General features: G+C 38.2%; 1 protein-coding gene and 1 pseudogene across 16 annotated transcripts in view; both read left to right on the plus strand.

Moving 5' to 3' along the window:
* Positions 1-19,941, plus strand: part of CFAP70 (cilia and flagella associated protein 70) — a 98,847-nt gene that overhangs the window by 7,644 nt on the left and 71,262 nt on the right. For 13 of the 15 annotated variants that reach the window (XM_079137062.1, XM_079137052.1, XM_079137063.1 and 10 more), the window contains 5 exons: positions 9,746-9,844; positions 10,024-10,103; positions 12,602-12,781; positions 14,371-14,553; positions 19,276-19,370. In XM_079137062.1, coding sequence (XP_078993188.1) covers positions 9,746-9,844; positions 10,024-10,103; positions 12,602-12,781; positions 14,371-14,553; positions 19,276-19,370 — 637 coding nt within the window. The remainder of the gene's footprint in view (positions 1-9,745; positions 9,845-10,023; positions 10,104-12,601; positions 12,782-14,370; positions 14,554-19,275; positions 19,371-19,941) is intronic. The other 2 variants (XM_079137055.1, XM_079137058.1) reach the window with 2 other exon arrangements.
* On the plus strand, positions 17,164-18,425 carry LOC306660213 (annotated as a pseudogene). The gene has a single exon. The product of its transcript is annotated as an uncharacterized misc_RNA (transcript).

The raw sequence follows: 19,941 nt of genomic DNA on the forward strand, positions 1-19,941 counted from the left end.
AGCACTGTGAGTCACTGGGTTCAGTTCTGAGCACCACATAAAAAATAAAGATATATGCATCTACAACTAAAAATATTTTAAAAAATTGTTTTCTTAAAACACACAAGGAACATTTATATACTAAAAACTGGCTACGTTATAGGCTGTAAATCAAGTCCTACCAACTACCAAAGAATCTTAGATTAATCTTAACAGACTAAGTTTTCTAACCAAAATACAACAGTTAAGAAAATTAGAAATCAATACCAAAAAGATTTTTAAAAAGTCCACTTGGAAATTTAAAAACACTTTATGAATAATTCATGTGAGAAAGAAGAAATCATTATAAAAATTGCAAAGCATTTAGAATTAGTAACAGATGTCAAAACTTGTGGGAGGGAAGGGGTTGTAATTTGGTGGTAGAGCCTTGTTTAGCACGCATGAGGCCTCGGGTTCAGTTCCCAGCGCCACAAAACAACACCCATGAGATCAGTTAATGTGGTACTTAGAAGTATTTTAATAATCTTTAGTCCTTCATTAGAAATCAGAAAGAATTTTAAAACAGAGCTTCTCCTGAGAAGATGGAGTAGATGTATTTTTCTCTATTCCTCCCATTAAGTACAATTCAAACTGGACAATTTATATAAAAGAATCATAAAAGACTCTGAAAGGTGGATAGAAGAAATCTTGAAACCTTAGCAATGACATAATGGTGATTTCCTTGGATTTTCTTTTTTCATTATATAAGTCCCAGGCTTGGTGCTGAAGAAGTTGGCAAACTAGAAAAACCAGTGGGTATAGATATTTTTTAAAAAGTCTAATAAAATTTTGCTCTTTCTAGTAAAACACCACAAAAGGGGAAGCCTACCTAGTAAGACAACTTTTAGGTGGTAACTGCTTTATTCTAGCCAATACCATGGAAAAAACTGGCTCTCTTCTCAATACAAGCTGAGTGGGAAGCCTAGATTTCCACCCTCACAAAGCATTAATAAGGTACCCAAATACCTCTGTGGTACCAGAGAAGACCAAATAGGGAGCCAGAACCTCATCTTCTTCGATAATAATCTTCTCCCCATTCTTTCTGCTCCCCCACTCCTCCACCCTGGTAGCGGAGACCACATTGAGGACCTTGGGCTTATATTCCAAACTGTCATTAACAAGGTGCCCCTCCACTATACTGGGGTGGTGTCAGAGAAGGCCACTACAGGTTTAGAACTTGCATTATCATCTAGGGTTAATAAGTCCACAACCACTGCAGGAGCTATGATAACCAAGTAAGGAACTGGAACTCCCAATTACTTTTCAGCAGTAATGAGGAGCTGCCTCCCTTAGGTGTCAATGGAGACTTGAGTTGGGAACCTAGAATTCTACTCCCACTTGGCAGTAATGAAGCAGCACCTTCTCTGTAAGACAGAGCTAGCTAAGACAAAAGATCCAGAGTTTAACTAAGATACAGAATTTCAGTACATAATAGAAAAAGTCCAGGGTTTGACTGAAAATCATGTTTTTTAAGAACTGGAAGATCTCAAACTGAAATTAAAAGGCAGTCAGTAGATGCTAATACCAAGAAACAGATATGTTAGAATTGTAAGACAAGTATTTTAAAGAAGCTGTGATAAAAATGCTTCAATGGACAGTTACAAACCTGCTAGAAACAAAAGGACTTAGCAAAGAAATAAAATATATAAAGAAGAACCAAATAATAATATTAAAATGAGCTGGGCACAGTGGCACATACCTGTAATCCCAGCAACGGGGGAGGCTGAAGCAGGAGGATCTTGAGTTCAAAGCCAACCTCAGCAACTTAGAGAGGCCCTGAGCTACTCAGTGAGAACCTGTCTCTAAATATAATATAAATAGGAAATAGGGCTGGGGACATGGCTCAGTGGTTAAGCACCCTTGGGTTCAATCCAGTCCTCAGTACCAAAAAAAAAAAAAAAAAGTATTAATAATTGATATAAAAAACTCTGAATGAGCCCAAGAGTAGAATGAAAGAAACAGTAAAGAATTAGTGAAATGGAAGAGAGAACAATAGAAATTACCCAATCTGAACAAGAGAGAGAGGAAATAGACTAAAAAAATATTAACAGAGACTCAGAGACCTGTTGGGACTGTAGTAAAATATCAGTGTCACTGAAGTCTCAGAAGAAAAGGAGAAAAGATGGAATTACAAAAGAATTGAAATAAAATAATGTCTGAAAACTTCTCAGAACTTGGCAAGGAACATAAACCTAAAGTTTCAACAGGATAAACCGAAAGAAATCCATGCTAAGAGAAATAGAATTAGACTGAAAACTAAAGGCACAGGAAAAATATCTTGAAAGTAACTACGGGAAAACAATTAGAATGACACCAGTTTCTCATTAGAAACATGTAAGTCAGAAAGAAGTAGCACATGGGCTTGGGTTGTGGCTCAGTGGTTGAGCTCTTGCCTGACATGTGTGAGGCACTGGGTTCGATTCTCAGCACCACATATAAACAAAAATAAAAATCCACAGACAACTAAAAAAATATTAAAAAAAAAAAAAAGAGAAGTAGCACGATATTTTCAAAATGATAAAAGAATTATTGCAGGGCACAGTAGTGCTCACCTGTAATCCCAGCTGCTTGAGAGGCTGAGGCAGGAGGATTGAAAGATTACAAACTTGAGGCCAACCTTGGCAATTTAATGAAACCTTGTCTCAGTATTTAAAAAAGGGCAGGGATATAACTCAGTGTGAGAAAGCTTGCCTTTGGCTAGAATATGTAAAGCCCTGGGTTAATCCCCAGCACCACAAAAAAAGTCAACCTAGAATTTTGTACCCAGAGAAAATATCCCTCAAAATATGAAGAGGAAGTTAGGACATGCTCGGATGAAAGAAAATTTGTTACCAATAGATCCACTCAAAAGAATGAAGTTCTCTAAATAGAAAATGATAGGAGGAAAACAAAACAAAAACAAACCTTGAAACACCAGGAAAGAAGAAAAACATGGTAAGCAAAAATTTGGATAAAGTTATCTTTCAATCTTCTTGAGTTTTTGAAATTGTTTTGACAGTTGAAACAAAGTATAACATTATCTGGTATTCTAAATATATTTAAGGAATATTAAGAATATATTTAAGGCAATTATAAACAAGAAGGCAAAGGGACATGAGGGTAGGGTTAAGTACAGTCTTAACTGGTGAAATGACACCAGCAGACTACAATGTATACATTAATGTCTGAGTGTATAATTTATGCATAATGTATGTATAGAACAATGATGAGCAACAAAGATTTTCAACTTTTCCAGGAAAAGAGGAACTTAAGCTGCCACTATTTGCTGATGACATGATTCTGTATTTAGAGGATCCAAAAAACTCCTCCAGAAAACTTCTAGACCTCATCAATGAATTCAGCAAAATAGCAGGTTATAAAATCAACATGCATAAATCTAAAGCATTTTTATACATAAGCAATGAAACATCTGAAAGGGAAATGAGGAAAACAACTCGATTTGCAATAACCTCAAAAAAAATAAATAAATAAAATACTTGGGAATCAATCTAACCAAAGAGGTAAAAGATCTCTACAATGAAAACTACAAAACACTGAAGAAAGTTGAGGAAGACCTTGGAAGATGGAAAGATCTCCCATGTTCTTGGATAGGCAGAATTAATATCAAAATGACCATACTTCCAAAGGCACTATACAGATTTAATGCAATTCCAATTAAAATCCCTATGACATTTCTCATAGAAACAGAAAAAGCAATCATGAAATTCATCTGGAAGAACAAAAGACCCAGAATGGCCAAAGCAGTCCTGGGCAGGAAGAGTGATGCAGGAGGTATCACTATACCAGATCTTAAACTCTACTATAGGGCAATAGTGACAAAAATGGCATGGTATTGGCACCAAAATAGACAGGTAGACCAATGGTACAGGATAGAAGACACGGAAACATACCCACATAGGTACAGTAACCTCATACTAGACAAGGGTGCCAAAAACTTACAATGGAGAAAAGATAGCCTCTTCAACAAATGGTGCTGGGAAAACTGGAAATCCATATGCAGTAAAATGAAACTAAACCCCTATCTCTCACCCTGTACAAAACTCAACTCAAAATGGATCAAGGATCTAGGAATTAGACCTGAGACCCTTCACCAAATAGAAGAAAAAGTGGGCCCAAATCTCCATCATGTTGGCTCAGGACCAGACTTCCTTAACAAGACCCCCATAGCGCCAGAAATAAAAGCAAGAATCAATAAATGGGATAGATTCAAACTAAAGTTTTTTCTCAGCAAAGGAAACAATCAAGAATGTGAAAAGAGAGCCTACAGAGTGGGAGGAAATCTTTTCCACAGACACTTCAGACAGAGCACTAATCTCCAAAGTTTATAAAGAACTTAAAAAACTTTACACCCAAAATACAAAGAACCCAATCAATAAATGGGCTAAGGAAATGGGCAGGCACTCCACAGAAGAAGATATACAGGTGATCAACAAATATATGAGAAAGTACTCAGCATCCCTGGTAATTAGAGAAATACAAATTAAAACCACCCTAAAATTTTATCTAACTCCAATTAGAATGGCTATTATCAAGAACACAAGCAATAATAAGTGTTGGCATGGATGTGGGGAAAAAGGCACATTCATACATTAGTGTGGAGTTGCAAGTTGGTACAGCCACTAGTGGCATTAGTGTGGAGTTGCAAGTTGTTACAGCCACTCTGGAAAGCAGTATGGGGATTCCTCAGAAAGCTTGGAATGGACCCACCATTTGACCCAGCTATCCCACTCCTCGGTTTATACCCAAAGGACTTGAAATCAGCATACTACAGTGATGGAGCCACATCAATGTTCATAGCTGCTCAATTCACAATAGCTAGATTGTGGAACCAACCTAGATGCCCTTCAATTGACGAATTGATAAAGAAACTGTGGTATATATTCACAATGGAATATTACTCAGCCATAAAGAACAATAAAATTATGGCATTTGCTGATAAATGGATGGAACTGGAGGCTATCATGCTAAGTGAAATAAGCCAAGCCCAAAAAACCAAAGGCCGAATGTTTTCAGGTGTATGACAATATATAACAATGGGGTGTGGGGGCGTGGAGAAGAATGAAGGAACTTAGGATAATGTAGAAGAAAAAGGCGGGAGGGGTTGGGGTTGGAAAAACAGTAGAATGAAACAGGTATTATTACCCTATATATATGTATGATTACATGAATGGCATGAATATACATTGTGTACAACCATAGAAATGAAAAGTTGTACCCCATTTGTGTACAATGAATCAAAAGGTATCTGTAAAAATTAAAAAAAAAAAAAAAACGAAAAATAAAAAGGGCAGGGGAGGTAGCTGCTTCACTCCCCAGTATTGAAAAAAAGATATTCAGTATCACTAGCTACTAAAGAAATCAAAACAATCAGAAGGGCCAAGATCAGGGCTCAGTGGTAGATAGAGTACTTGCCTAGTTTGTATGAGGCACTGGGTTCAATCCTCAGGACTGCATACAAACAAACAAATAAATAAATGAATAAATAAAGTTTCATTGACAACTAAAAATATTTACTAAATAAATAAATAAATGTTCATTGACAACTAAAACAAAGAATACTGGAAAAAGTTTTAAAAAATCAGAAAAATGAGAAATTATACTCCATTTATGTATGATTTATCAAAATGCATATGTGCATTCTATTATGTATAACTAATTAGAACAAATTTTAAAAGTTTTTAAAAAACCACAATGAGATATCACTACATACCTAAAAGAATGACTTAGCTTCATCAAGAATAAAACTATAGAAAAGGAAGCTTCCTCTTTGCTGGTGGGAGGTGGATAACAATGCCTAGATCTTCTCAAATGGTGAAAGGAGGACCTAACTTTTGAGCTCTTGTATATCAAAAAATGAAGACATGAAAAAATGGTCACAAAAATTTTAAGTTATCTATTTTTACTTTTTGCAGTGCTGAGGATCAAATCCAGGGCCTCATGCATGCTAAGTGAAAGCAAAAATAACCAAAACTGGGAACAGACCTGAACGGATCAGCAAGCTTTCTTCATTAAGCAGTGCAGAGGCACATTTTCAGGGGAAAAAATGGCAACCAGTTATTAGAGGGGTCTGAATTTTTACAGAGTTTAAGTGAAACTTAATCATCATATCAGACTGTGCGGTGAGAGTTAATCATATAGCAGAATGTGTCGGTTGGACAGTCTGGGAAATAGTTGTGCAAGTTCAAAGCTATCAGGGGAAACAGTTTCAAAAGTTAGAAACCCATTGTCACTGGGAAAGGGTGAAAGTCCAGAGTCCATTATTTGCCTTCCCCCACCCCTGCCCTGCCCCTCACTGTCCTCCTTCCTCCCTCCTTTTCTTTTCTTGGGGGTTGTTATTTTTCCTATTCTTCACTGAGCACCCGAGTTACCAGTGAGCTACATGCCCAGTCCATTGTGACATATTTTAAAAATTCATCTTTAGTAAATTGATGTGCTTAACAACTGTAAGAAGATTGAAAACAAATGATTTAAACATTTAATTCAAGAAGCTAGAATCATAATAGGGTTCCCCAAAGAAAGTATTTTACAATTAAGATAAAAATTTAAAGAAATAATGAAGTGGGAGACAAGGGTCAGTCAATTAAACAAAATGCTTTGTAAAAAGACTAACGATAAACTAACCTTAGGTCAGATGGAGCCATAGAAGGAAGGAGGGCGTGGGTAGGGGAGGAAAGAGGAAGTGACTGAAACAAATGATACTAGGAAGAAAATGAACCAGAACTACAGATAGTCATTTTGAAAATTACAAAAGGATATTCTGCCATTACTTTGGAAAACAGATTAATGGACAACATTTTAGAAAAGTGAAAATGGGAAAAATCTAAAAAGAGATGGAACCTATTGAGTAAGAGACTAAGAGACATCAGCTAATCAATGTTGTGGACAAATGGATCTGATTCAAACAAACTAAAGAAAATGCTGTTGAGGGAACAGACGGAACAAAAAGAAAGGCATGCCATGTTCTTAGACAGGAAAGCTCAACCTTACAAAGATGCCATTTCCCTGTTTATAAATTTATTGTGCAAACATTTTTTCCTAGAGCTGGGGATTGAACTCCAGGCCTTGCATATGTTAGGCAAGCACTCTACCACTCTGTATCCCCAGCCCTATGCTTAATTTTTTTAAATTTTAGAATTCTTATAGAAAAAAGATTCTTAACATTGAGAATGATCAGGAAATTCTGAAAGGAAGGATAATGAGTAATTAGTTCTATGTGATTGTAAAACATAGTATAAAACCACAATGAAACATTGTAGAAACAGACTTGCAGAGTCATATAGCTCACTGGAACAGACTAGAATGTCCACATGTCGCCAGTACTTCTGGTAAATCAGCATATGAGTCAGATGATATGTCAAATCAGCAGGGGAAAGATGGCTGTCACTCTGTTTTTGTAGTGCAGGGCCTCACACATGCCATGCAAGCACTTCACTGTTGAGCTATACTCCCAAACCCAGTGGGGGAAAAATGGATTAAGGAATCAACAGTGCAGGGATACCTGGGGAGTTATCTGAAAAACAAATGCAACCCATCTCAAAGTTCTACCAAAATAAATTACAGATGGATGAAGAGTGTGAAAAATTAAAGTTGGTAGGTACTATAAGAAATCGTGGAGTTAAAATAATTAATCAAAGAGCAGCAAAGCATTTTTAAGTATTTCATAACTATGGAAGCCACAGGGGGCAGAAAGTGCAGTATACATAAGTAACTATAAAATATAAACCACACACCGGAACAGAATTTACAACTAATTTCTGGACAAAAGGCACCTTTCCCTTTATATCAATAACACTGAGAAGCTAATAGAAAAATGCACAAAACATGAAAACTCCACAGAAAAGAAAACATAACTGATCCTTAAAAATGTGAAAAAATGGTTAGTTTCACTGTAATGAAAGAAATACAATTATGCTTAGATGCCATTTTTATCAGATTACAAAGGCCACAGTTTAATATCATACTATACAGACAAATATGTTGTCCAACTCATCTTTGCTGAAAATGCTGAAGCTGAACCTAAGTTTATAGAAAACATAGAAATTGAGAAACAAACACTATGAAGAAAAAAAGATAAATTCAGATGGAGTGATATTCTTCATACCTACTGGCCTGCTGCCTTCCAACAAACCAATGTCAGAATAAAAGTAGGTGGAAAGCAGGAATTTTTTAAATGAGAAGAAATGTAAGAAACTTGACAACCAAATGTAACCAGGTCGTCTTTGGATCTTGGTTTGAACAAACCAGCTACAAAATAAATTTGGGGATAATTGGGCAACACTAAATATAGGCTGGACATTAGATGAATTTTAGGAATCATGTTTCATACTTTTATCAACTACTTGATAGATATGATAAAGTTATTTCAGTTTTGTAGGAAAAGGTCATATTTTGGCTTTGTATACTTTAATATTAGGAGTAAGATATCACAATGCCTATAATTTATTTGAAACTATTTCATCAAACAAGGCAAATATGATGAAAGTATTTTGGCAAACAAAATCATATCTGAGGAAGCAAACATGACAACTTTAACAATTACTAAATGTAGGTGATTGTTATATGGATATTCATTATGCTATTCCACTTTGTGGGAAGCCATCCATGATTAGCAGAATCAGGCTTGTTTGAGCCATGGGGTACAGAGGTCTGACTCCCAGGAACTGGCAGTCATGAGAGACTGTTTCAGACAGCCAGGGGTAGGTGGCCCTGTGCAGAGTTGGCTCACCGTCTGAGGAAATGCTAATTCTCTAAGCAAATTGCTTCCCTAACTCTACCCCATCCTGTTCCTCACAGAAGAAGCCCTTCCCAGTGTGGGCCCCTTTACCTGTGGGACTATAAATAAAGGTGACGGTGGGCTCCTCTACCTGGTTGGAGGCCAGATTTGGTATGGCCAGTCCACCACACCCCCTTCCATTTGAAAAGATTATTGACTCTTGTGTTTATTTGATTAGTTTCTTGGTGATTAATTGATAGCTGTCATCATCCTTCCACAGAAACACTTTCTCTCATCCATGCAGGACATGGCGGGAGAACCCCTCACACCACTTTTTAGTGTATTTGGAAATTTCATCAACTGTTAAGCACACCAAGTAATGCTCTAGTGAAAATTCTGGTACATACCTTGTGTGCTGTCGGGATCCTGTCAAGGTCCTAACCCTGTCTTAGGCGAGATGGGGAAGACCTAATGTTTTTCAAACTTCATATTTTGAATTTAGTCTTCCTAAAGTAATTAAATTAAGGGGGATCATTATCACTGATCTTTTATCAGATAGAAAACACTTAAAATTTTTGAGTGAGTTAGTAAGAGTTAGTATTATATGAAACATTGATATCAGATATTCATATATATCAGTTACTTTTATGCATATGTATATACATTATTATATTATAAAATATTTTTCTTATTATAACTTGCAGGCAAAAAGCTAAAACATTCCTGAGTTTGTTTAGTACTTTGCTTTGGAAATCACTGGTGTTGGTGCTTTCTTTTCTTTTCTTTTTTTTTTTTTTTTTTGCTGGTGCTTTCTTGAGTTTCAAGTTTTTTGTTTGTTTGTTTTTGTTTTTTCTGTGCTGGGATTGATCCCAGGGCCTGCTCATGCTGGGCAAGTGCTCTGCCATTGAGCTATATCCCCAGCCCAAGTTCATTTTTCTGAACTTAAATTTATTTGCTTCACCTTGGTTATCTGATGGATGAGTTATTCTCATTTTATTTGCTTTGATTTTCTAGTAACTGTGACTGAAGTTTTACAAAAGGAAAAGAAACAGAAAGATGAGAAGAACTTAACAATTGGTCAAGCTGTGGTGGACCTTCTTCCCTTACTGGAAGGTCAGAGATGCGATTTTCCTAAAAGCAGAAATAGAAAAATGCATAAAATTTAGCTGCAAAGAAGTGCAAAACTCAGCTAAATGAATTTGGAATATTTGAGAAAAATGAGTACATTTATCTCTGTCTGCAATATTAACTTAATACTTCCTTCTCTGGCTCAATTTGTCTTCTTTTCACAGGAGAGAGTTCATTTGAAATGATGGTTCCTTTGCATCCTGTGCAGGGCTCACCCTTAGAAACTCCTCGACCAGGCTCGAAGGTAATCAGTTTTAACTCTTAACATTTCAGCCTTCCACTCAATCTAATGAGTCTGTCTGCTTATCAGGTCCAAATCAATTGAGTCCAGTTCATTTGGCATCTTTTTTTTTTTTTTTCACAGCACACAATTGTAGTTTCTGGAAGGCAGATGAATAAGGCAGAGTCCTACCTTCTAAGAGCTCACAATCTACATATCACAGATTATAACCCAGTGTGATGAAATGGTGGTGGGGGGCATGTGGGCACAGAGCAGGTATTGTTGGCTTTGCTCAGAGATAGGTATAAGAAAGGCTTAACTATGGAGCTTGTGTCCTGATGAATCAAATAGTATATGAAAGCACATAGCAAACTTAAAGCCATGTAGCCTGCCTCTGGCTAAAGACTTCTAATTGAGCAGTTCCAGCCCAGGTCCCTGTCCTCAATTCTAGAATGTCAGACTACAGCCACCTGCTGTGTTTCTCTATAATGTTACCCCATAGGCACCTAAAATTCAACATTACAAGTCTCAACTCAGTATGTTCCCTAAAACCTACTCTTCCTTTTATCTTAGTTATTTTGGCTATTGGCATCACCCAGTCATGAAATCAGAGGACATAGAACCTAAGTCACATTGATGACTGCTCCCTTAGATCCCAATCTCAACCAGTCTCCAAATTCATTGTTGGGAGAAATCCTAGTTCTTGGCTCACAACAGTTAATGTCTCAAGTGTGTAAACTGGGAGAGAGGAGCATTCCACTCTGACCACCTAGGAATGTAAACAACTACCCCAAGTTGACCTAGTGTTACCAAGGGAACCTGTATAGGAGCCTGGTGGTCTGATCCCCCATGGCACATTGTGATTGGGCAAGAAACTTATAAAATGTATACCTGTTCCTGCAATAAACGAGTTTGCAGGCTGCTCACCACAAGCCTGCTTCTACCCAACTCCTGGACTCTGGGGTCTTGACTCTGGGGTCCTTACCTGTGCCTGAGCTAACCTGGCACCCCTACAATTCATCTCTCACCAAATCCAGCCTTTTCTAGTTCCTAAATTTCTTCATACTTTTCCTGGCATCACTCCTACTGGTTATTGCTCCATCATCTCTCACCTGGATCATTATAAATAATCTTATATCTGCCTTTTCCTCTCTCCATGTCACCTTTCCCACTGCTTGCACAGTGACTTAAAAGTGAATTTGGTGGGGATTGGGCATGTAGCTCAGTGACTGAACACTTGCCTACCACATGCAAGTCCCTTGGTTTAATCCTCAGTATCACACATGCACACACAATGAATTCGGTCACTTTTCTTCCCCTACTTAGTATGTGGTGTGGCTCCTGGATTCACCACTGTATACAGCGTGTACAGTCTAAACTGTGTGCAGGTTCAGATCCAGATTCCTTAGCAGCCATACTGCATTACCACATCGTTTGTAGTGGGAATTCCCCACTCTTCAACCTTTTCTCCCAGCACTCCTCTCCTGGTATTTTATGTTCCAGATCTTGAACTACTTCCTTACACACATGAATGGAGTACACCATACTATTTCAGTCCCCTTTTGCATCAACTCTTCTTTTTACATCTTTGCTTATCTTGCAAACTTGTATTCATCCTTAAAAGTCAACTCAAGGGGCCTGGGTTGTAGCTTCAGTGGTTGAATGTTTGTCTAACATATGTGAGGCACTGGGTTTGAGCCTCAGCACCACATAAAAATAAAGAAATAAAAATAAAGGCATTGTGTCCATCTACAATTAAAATTTTTAAAAAGTTATAAGAAAAAGTTTCAACTCAGATGTCATCTCTTATTCTTCCCAGCTCAGTAATTAATTATTCACATCTTCCTTGGTGCTTCTCAACTAGAACATTTTGTACAGGTCTCTTTACTATGAGAAACCCTGTCTTCATCTTTATATCCCTAGTGCTGTAGTAAAGTGAAAATATCTAATTATCAATCACACATATTTCACAATCTGGGTGAAAATGTCAGAGATATAGAAAAATAGGTCTCTCTCTATATATAGATATAGACACGTTTTAGAAAAATATTTTATTATGAAGCATAACATTTAAATTATGAAAATACTCATAAAACCTAGGTTAGCAAAGTAATACCCCTATCTCATTCTTGTGCAGTTACTGTTGATATTTCAGTATGAAATCATACAAATTTTCTTCTGTATGTATTTGTATACATAGTCTCTGTGGTAAAATGGAAAAGGCTGTAGTTTAGGGATAAGGTTCTCTTTTTGGCTCTTTGTCCAACTTATGGGACAAACTTATTTCAGTCCTCTATATGAAAATAATTAAGCTTGACTTTCTTTTCCTTCTTTTCTTGAACAATGATATGAGATAATGGGGACAAAAGGAAAGCCAATGGTAATTTTTAAAATGCTGCATAATTTTATTTATTTATTTATTTTTTTAATAGTGCTAAGAGTTAAACCCAGGGCCTCATGCATATTAGGCAAGCCCTCTACCACTAAGCTACAAACTCAGCCTTAATTTTATTCTTTTACAGCAATGTAGTCTTGAAGTTAAAGTATTTGTAGCAGAGCCTTTATTAACTGCAGCACAGGTCTTGGGGAGCAATCTACTGAAGGTCACGTTGGAAGGTGCCTACTCTGTACCTGAATCCTTTGTTCCAACAGGGACTCAGCAGAACTACATGGTTGGTCTGCAGGTTCCATCTCTTGGAGAGGTAAAGCCCTAGCACCGGATATTTATATAGCATTTAATATATCTACACTCATATGGCCAAGATTCCTCATCAGCTAAGCTTTTATTCATAACATTACTTTGTTAATTGCTGAGATTTATTTTAGAGTTAAAAATAAAGTTTATTTCTGTTTATATACCTATTTTTATATTTATAACTTACATGGTCATTGTATTTTTACATAGCATATATTTATGGTAGAAAACATGTAAGATATTTAAAATTTTCAGTGTGTGTTTCTAAATGAATTATTTTAATGCATGTGTTTTGTGGGTTTTATACAATGTATTTTATTATTCAGGTTATTTTCTTAAGCCAAATTTCTAGATGTAAGGATAACTGGGTATGAGTTAATTTTTATAAATGGTGTTAGGTAATGGTACAACATTAATTTTGACAATTTTTGTCAGCATTCTTGTTGTCGTTATAGAAGAACAGATTTTCAGAGGTTCTTATCCTGTTATTCTGTAAGCACCAGACTTTTAAAAAAGGTTTTTTTAAGTTTAACTCAAAGAAATAGAATTGTTGAACTTCTCATATGTAGATTTTAAATTTTATTAGAGACCGTAAAACTGCTTTCCATAGTTGTACCAATTTATACTCCTCATCAACAATATATAATACTATTTTCATTCACAATATTATCAACACTTAATATCTTCAGACTTTGATTTTGCCAGTCTATGGTATCTCATTGCTTTAATATGCATTTTTCTGATTGATTGATTGATTAATTAATTAATTTTTGGTACTGGGGATTGAACCCAGGGATGCTTAGCTACTGTGCCACATCCCCAGCCCTTTTGATTTTTTGTTTTGAGATGGAGTCTCCCTATGTTGCTTAGGGCCTTGCAAAGTGACTCAGACGAACCTTGAACTTGTGATCCTCCTGCCTTAGCTTCCAGAATCACTGGGATTATAGGTGTGCACCACTGTACCCGGCTTCACTGATTATTATTTATCCATAGCTTGTTTATTTTTAAATGTTGGATTTTTCAATTTGCTCTTTTATAAATTGCATATTCTTATCTTTTACTAATTTCCATTGTAAAAATATTTTAGATAAATTAAAAGATATGAAAATGCCTATAAAATCATTAGATTTTAGTTTATTTTTTCAAAGGATAATTTTTAAACAAATATAACTGACTCTCATATATATAAAATGACAGTTTTATCAAAGATTTTATTTAACTAATTAGTAAGGGATCAGTAAAATGTAAACCACATTAAAGGAGAATCTGAAGAAGCGACCTATGAATAGGTATCAGGAATGCTGAAATAAAATTTCTAATAATTCAAAACCTATTAGTCCTAGGGTATTAACCAATTACATTGCCACTAAGCAAAACAGATATTTGCATAACTTTGAACAAGAATAATTTGTATTAATAACAGTTTTGTAAAAAGTACAGATTTGTAAAATGGCATAAAGACAACGAAAGACACAGGCCCCTACCCAGAATCAGATGATCACGAAAGGATATGTTTTGTAATAGACATTTCCATAATCGTTTTGTCCTTTTCAAAGTCCTTTACACTTCTTTCTCACCATTGTATTTATTCTGTAGAAGGACTGTCCCATTTTCTTCAAGAATGGAACACTGAAGCTTGGAGGGGAAAGAGAACCCTTTCCCCGACCCAAAAAATGGCCTTTTGCCAACATTCTGGCTCCAGGAGCTAATAATATTCCTGATGCATACATTGTTGGTGGTCCCTATGAGGAAGAAGAAGGAGAACTCAACCACCCTGAGGTGAGAGTGAACAGGTTTTTGTAATAAACAGTGCATTTTGTGAATCATTAATTTATACGCATCTGCCACTTAACAAAGTAAAACAATTATATATCAAAATAAAATGCTTAACCATCTAATTCTGATGGAAACAGCTCTTTAATGTGTGTGTGTGTATTACTGTTGATTGAACCCAGGGCACTCTACCTATAAGCCCTTAAAAATTTTTATTTTTATTTTTTAATTTGTTCTAATTAGTTTACATGACAGTAGAATGCATTTTGACACATTGTACACAAATGGAGCACAACTTCTCATTCCTCTGGCTGTATATGGTGCTGAGTCACACCTAAGTAGTATAATCATACATGTATATAGGGTAATAATGTCTGTCTCATTCCACTGTTCTCCCACCCTCACACCCCCTCCCCTCCCCTCACTCCCCTCTGCCCAATCCAAAGTTCCTTCATTCTTCCCTACCCACCCCCCATTATGGATCAGCATCCACTTATCAGAGAGAATATTTGGCCTTTGGTTTTCTGGGTTTGACTTATTTCGCTTAACATGATAGTCTCCAGCTCCATTCATTTACCAGCAAATGCCATAATTTCATTCTTCTTAAAAATTGAGTAATATTCCATTGTGTAATATATATATATATACACTATGTGTGTGTATATATATATATATATCACATTTTCTTTATCTATTCATCTGTTGAAGGACATCCAAGTTGGTTCCATAGTTTAGCTATTATGAATTAAGCTGCTGTAAACATTGATGTGGCTGCAATCACTGTGGTATGCTGATTTTAAGTCCTTTGGATATATGCCGAGGAGTGGGAGCGCTGAGTTAAATGGTGATTCCATTCCAAGTTTTGTGAGGAATCTTCATACTGCTTTCCATAGTGGTTGTACCAATTTTCAGTCCCTCCAGCAATGTATGAGTGTACCTTTTCCCCCACATCCTTGCCAACACTTATTATTGCTTGTATTCTTGATAATTGCCATTCTGACTGGAGTGAGATGAAATCTTAGAATAGTTTCGATTTGTATTTCTTTTAATTGCTAGAGATGTTGAACATATTTTCATATATTTGTTGATCGATTTTATTTCTTCTTCTCTGAAATGTCTGTTCAGTTCCTTAGCCCATTTCTTGATTGGGTGACTTGTTTTTTTTGGGGGGTGCTGGGGATCGAACCCAGGGCCTTGTGCTTACAAGGCAAGTACTCTACCGATTGAGCTATCTCCCCAGCCCCGGGTGACTTGTTTTTTTGGTGTTAAGTTTTTTGAGTTCTTTATGTATCCTAGAGACTAGTGTTCTACCTTAGGTGCATATGATAAACATTTTCTCCCATTCTGTAGTCTCTCTCTTTACATTATTGATTGTTTCCTTTGCTGAGAAGAAGATTTTTAATTTGAATCTACCCCATTTATTGATTCTTGATTTTACTTCTTTTTTTTTTTTTTTTTTTTGGGTGCTGGGATCGAACCCAGGGCTTTGTGCTTGCAAGGCAAGCACTCTACCAACTGAGCTATCTCCCAGCCCCCTTGATTTTCACTTCTTGAACTTTACAGGTCTTGTTAAGGAAGTCAGCTCCTAAGCTGACATGATGGGCCAACTTTTTCTTCTATTAGGCGCAGGCTCTCATTTCTAGTGACTAAGTATTTGATCCACTTTGAGTTGATTTTTGTGCAGGGTGAGAGATAAAGGTTTAATTTCATTTTGCTACTTATGAGTTTCCAGTTTTCCCAGCACCATTTGTTGAGTATATTTTTGGTGCCTTTGTCTAGTATGAGATAACCATATTTATGTGGGTATGTCTCTGTGTCTTCTATTCTGTATCATATGTCTACATGTCTATTTTGGTGCCAATACCATGCCATTTTTGATACTATTGCTCTGTAATATAGTTTAAGGTCTCTAGTGTGATGCCTCCTATTTCACTCTTCTTGCTAAGGATTGCCTTGGCTATTCTGGGTCTCTTATTTTCCCAGGTGTATTTCAAGATTGCTTTTTCTCCCAGCCCTTTTTTTATGTTTTATTTTGAGACAGGCTCTCAGTAAGTTGCCCAGGCTCGTCCTAAACTTGTGATCCTCCTGCCTCAGCCTCCCAAACCTCTGGGATTAGAGGTGTGCACCACTGCACCCAGTTTAGATCAGCTCTATTATTTCAGATCTTTATATCTTATATTATATTTTAGTTTAGATCATTAGTTTTTAACCCTGGCTGCATATTAGAGTCACTTGGAAAGCTTTAAAACAATGGCAATGGCCAAGTCTTAAATCAGATGAATTATACAAGAATTACATTTAAGTTAGGTGCAGTGGCACAGCCATAATCCCAGTGACTTGGGAGGCTGAGGCAGGAGAATTGCAAGTTTGAGGACAGCTTCAGCAACTTAGCAAGGCTCTAAGCAACTCAGCAAGAACTTGTCTCCAAATAAAAAATAAAAATGGGGATGTGGCTCAGTGGTTAAATGCCCACAGGTTCAATTGCCATTACCACAAAAAGAAAAACAGCCTATAATTCCAGTGGCTCAGGAGGTGGAGACAGGAGGATCTGGAGTTCAAAACTAGCCTCACCAAAGGTGAGGTGCTGAAAATAGCGGCGCCGTTCTCAGCGGCTGAGGAGAGCGGGAGGTGGCGGCGGCGGGAAGATGGCCTCCTTCTCCTACCAAACGCAAGGACCGCTCTGATGAGAAATCCAAGAATCGCTCTGAAGACAAAGGGACCACCAAGGAGTCGAGCGAGAAGGACCGTGGCAGGGATAAGACTCGAAAAAGGCGCAGTGCTTCCAGTGGAAGTAGCAGTACCAGGTCTCGGTCCAGTTCCATCTCCAGCTCGGGATCTAGCACCAGCACAGGCTCAAGCAGTGGATCCAGCACCTCCTCTGCATCCAGCCGCTCCGGAAGCTCCAGCGCATCCCGCAGCTCCAGTTCCAGCAGCTCCTCTGGATCTCCCAGCCCTTCTTGGCGCAGGCATGACAACAGGCGGCGTTCCCGTTCCAAATCCAAACCACCTAAAAGAGATGAAAAGGAAAGGAAAAGGTGGAGCCCTTTCCCTAAACCCACCAAAGTGCATATTGGAAGGCTCACCAGGAATGTGACCAAGGATCACATCATGGAGATATTTTCCACCTTATGGAAAAATTAAAATGATTGACATGCCTGTAGAAAGGATGCATCCTCATCTATCCAAAGGCTACGCATATGTGGAGTTTGAGAATCCAGATGAAGCTGAGAAGGCACTGAAGCACATGAATGGAGGACAAATCGATGGCCAGGAGATCACTGCTACTGCTGTGTTGGCCCCCTGGCCTAGGCCGCCCCCGCCCCCCCCCCCCCCCCCCCCCGCGATTCAGCCCTCCCAGGAGAATGCTGCCACCACCTCCCATGAGGCGTAGGTCGCCCCCACGCATGAGGAGGAGGTCACGCTCTCCAAGACGCAGGTCCCCCATGCGCAGGCGGTCCCGCTCTCCTGGCCGCCGCCACAGAAGCCCCTCCAGTTCTAACTCCTCCCGATAAATAGGGCCACCCAGGCTCATCTATCTATACCTGTGTTCCATGCAGCTCAGTTGTGTCACTTTTCTAGTCAAAGGAGGGTTAGCAGGAAAAGACCCCTCACTTGGGCAGGCTTCAAAGGCAGCAGTTGAGGCCTTTCCTCTGCAGGCAGGTTCTGGCTGCAGAAGTGCTGTGCCCCTTGGGGTGCCCTGCAGTTTTCTGGCTGGAAAGCTCACCCATTCCCATTCCTAAGTCTGTTCAGTGGCAGAGCCAGCAGGGACCGGCAGGCTTCCAGGTGGCAATGTGGCCCAGCCTCTTCACAGATGTGTGGACTGGGCCAGTCTGGCAAACCTGGTTGTACCCTTGCTGTTGCTGTGCTGTGTCTGCAGGACCTGGCCTTTCCCCGCCTGCTTGAATTCTTTTCCAGCCTCTAGGGTAGTGCCCTGACGTGTTAGTTGCTGTAAATGGTTCTGTCTGCCCATGTCCTCTCACAGCCCCGTGCCCCACATAGCCCTTACTCTGGAATTGGGATCGAGTTGAGGATCTGTTGGAACTCTGCGAGCTCCACAAGGCCCTGCCCAGGCTGCCGGTGGTGGTCTTGCAGGATACCTTGGCAACGTGTACATTGCTGTTTTGTTTCTCTCTCATTGTACAGTCAGTACTATAAAATGTTTTGTGTTTTGTAACTTCGTAGCGTTTTAGTAAGGTTGTTTGTACTCCGTTGAGTAGTGATGAAGATGTATTGAATAAACCTAGGAGTAGGCTGCAAAAAAAAAAAAAAAAAAAAAAAGGTGAGGTGCTAAGCAACTCAGTGGGACCCTGTCTCTAAATAAAATGCAAAATAGGACTAGGGACGTGGCTCAGTGGTCGAGTGCCTCAAGTTCAATCCCTGGTTACTGTCCCCACACCAAAAAAAGAAAAATAAACAAAAGAGCTTCCACAGGATTTTAATATACATCCCTGCTTGAGAATCACTAATTGAGTTAATGTGAATAAATATTTTGCACTTAGTACTGGATTGATGTATAGATTATGTAAGTAGTATACCTTCCCTTCTCTATTAGTAAAATACCTGAAAATTTAAGGTGGTGGTATAGCTGTAACAGTGGTCATACTTCACAGTAGTTACAGTGGTAGTAATAAAATATTGCAATCAAGTCCATTTCAGGAATGCCCCACAGATTGAGCAGTATGAAAATAATGGCACATGTGGAACAAAATTCATCTCATTATTTTACAGGACAGAGAATTTAGGAACCAAGCCGAGTACACAAAGAAAAGGATTATTTGGGACTTGGAAAGTCGCTGTTACCTTGATCCTCCTGCAGTTGTGAGGTAGGAAGAGAATGATCATAAGCGGGAAGACAGTTTCTTGTGTCGATTTTACTTATATTTGAGTTAAGGTGATTTGAGACTTTATCTCACACATATCTGTATCAGTTAAACATTGTGTTCATTTGCTAGTAGCAGATGTACCTAGTGATGGTGGCTTAATCAAGATGGGTGTTTCTCTTTCATGTAAAAGAAGTCTAGAACTGGTGTCTGTAGTGGCTGCACAGTGTTATCAGGTATCTAGGCTTAATCTTTGTTTTTGTTTTACCTTCTTTTGCTGAGGCTGGCTTTGAACTCACGATCCTCCTGCCTCAGCCTCCCATGCCTCTGGGATTACAGGCATGCACCATCAAGCGTGGCTTTGCTTTACCTTCTTTATTATGTGTCTTGCATCTACAAATTTGTCTCATGGCCTAAGATACTGCTAGAGTTCCAACCTGCACATTCATGTTCCTGGCAGAGTTGGAAGAGGGCAAAGGCCACAGACTGATCTTTTGAGCCCTTGTAGAACCTTCCTAGAACCCGTTAACCTCTGTTAATATTTCTTTGGCCATCTCTAGATGCAAGAAAGGTA

The sequence above is a fragment of the Sciurus vulgaris genome, assembly GCF_902686455.1.
Source record: "Sciurus vulgaris genome assembly, chromosome: 4".
NCBI classification, from domain to species: domain Eukaryota; kingdom Metazoa; phylum Chordata; class Mammalia; order Rodentia; family Sciuridae; genus Sciurus; species Sciurus vulgaris.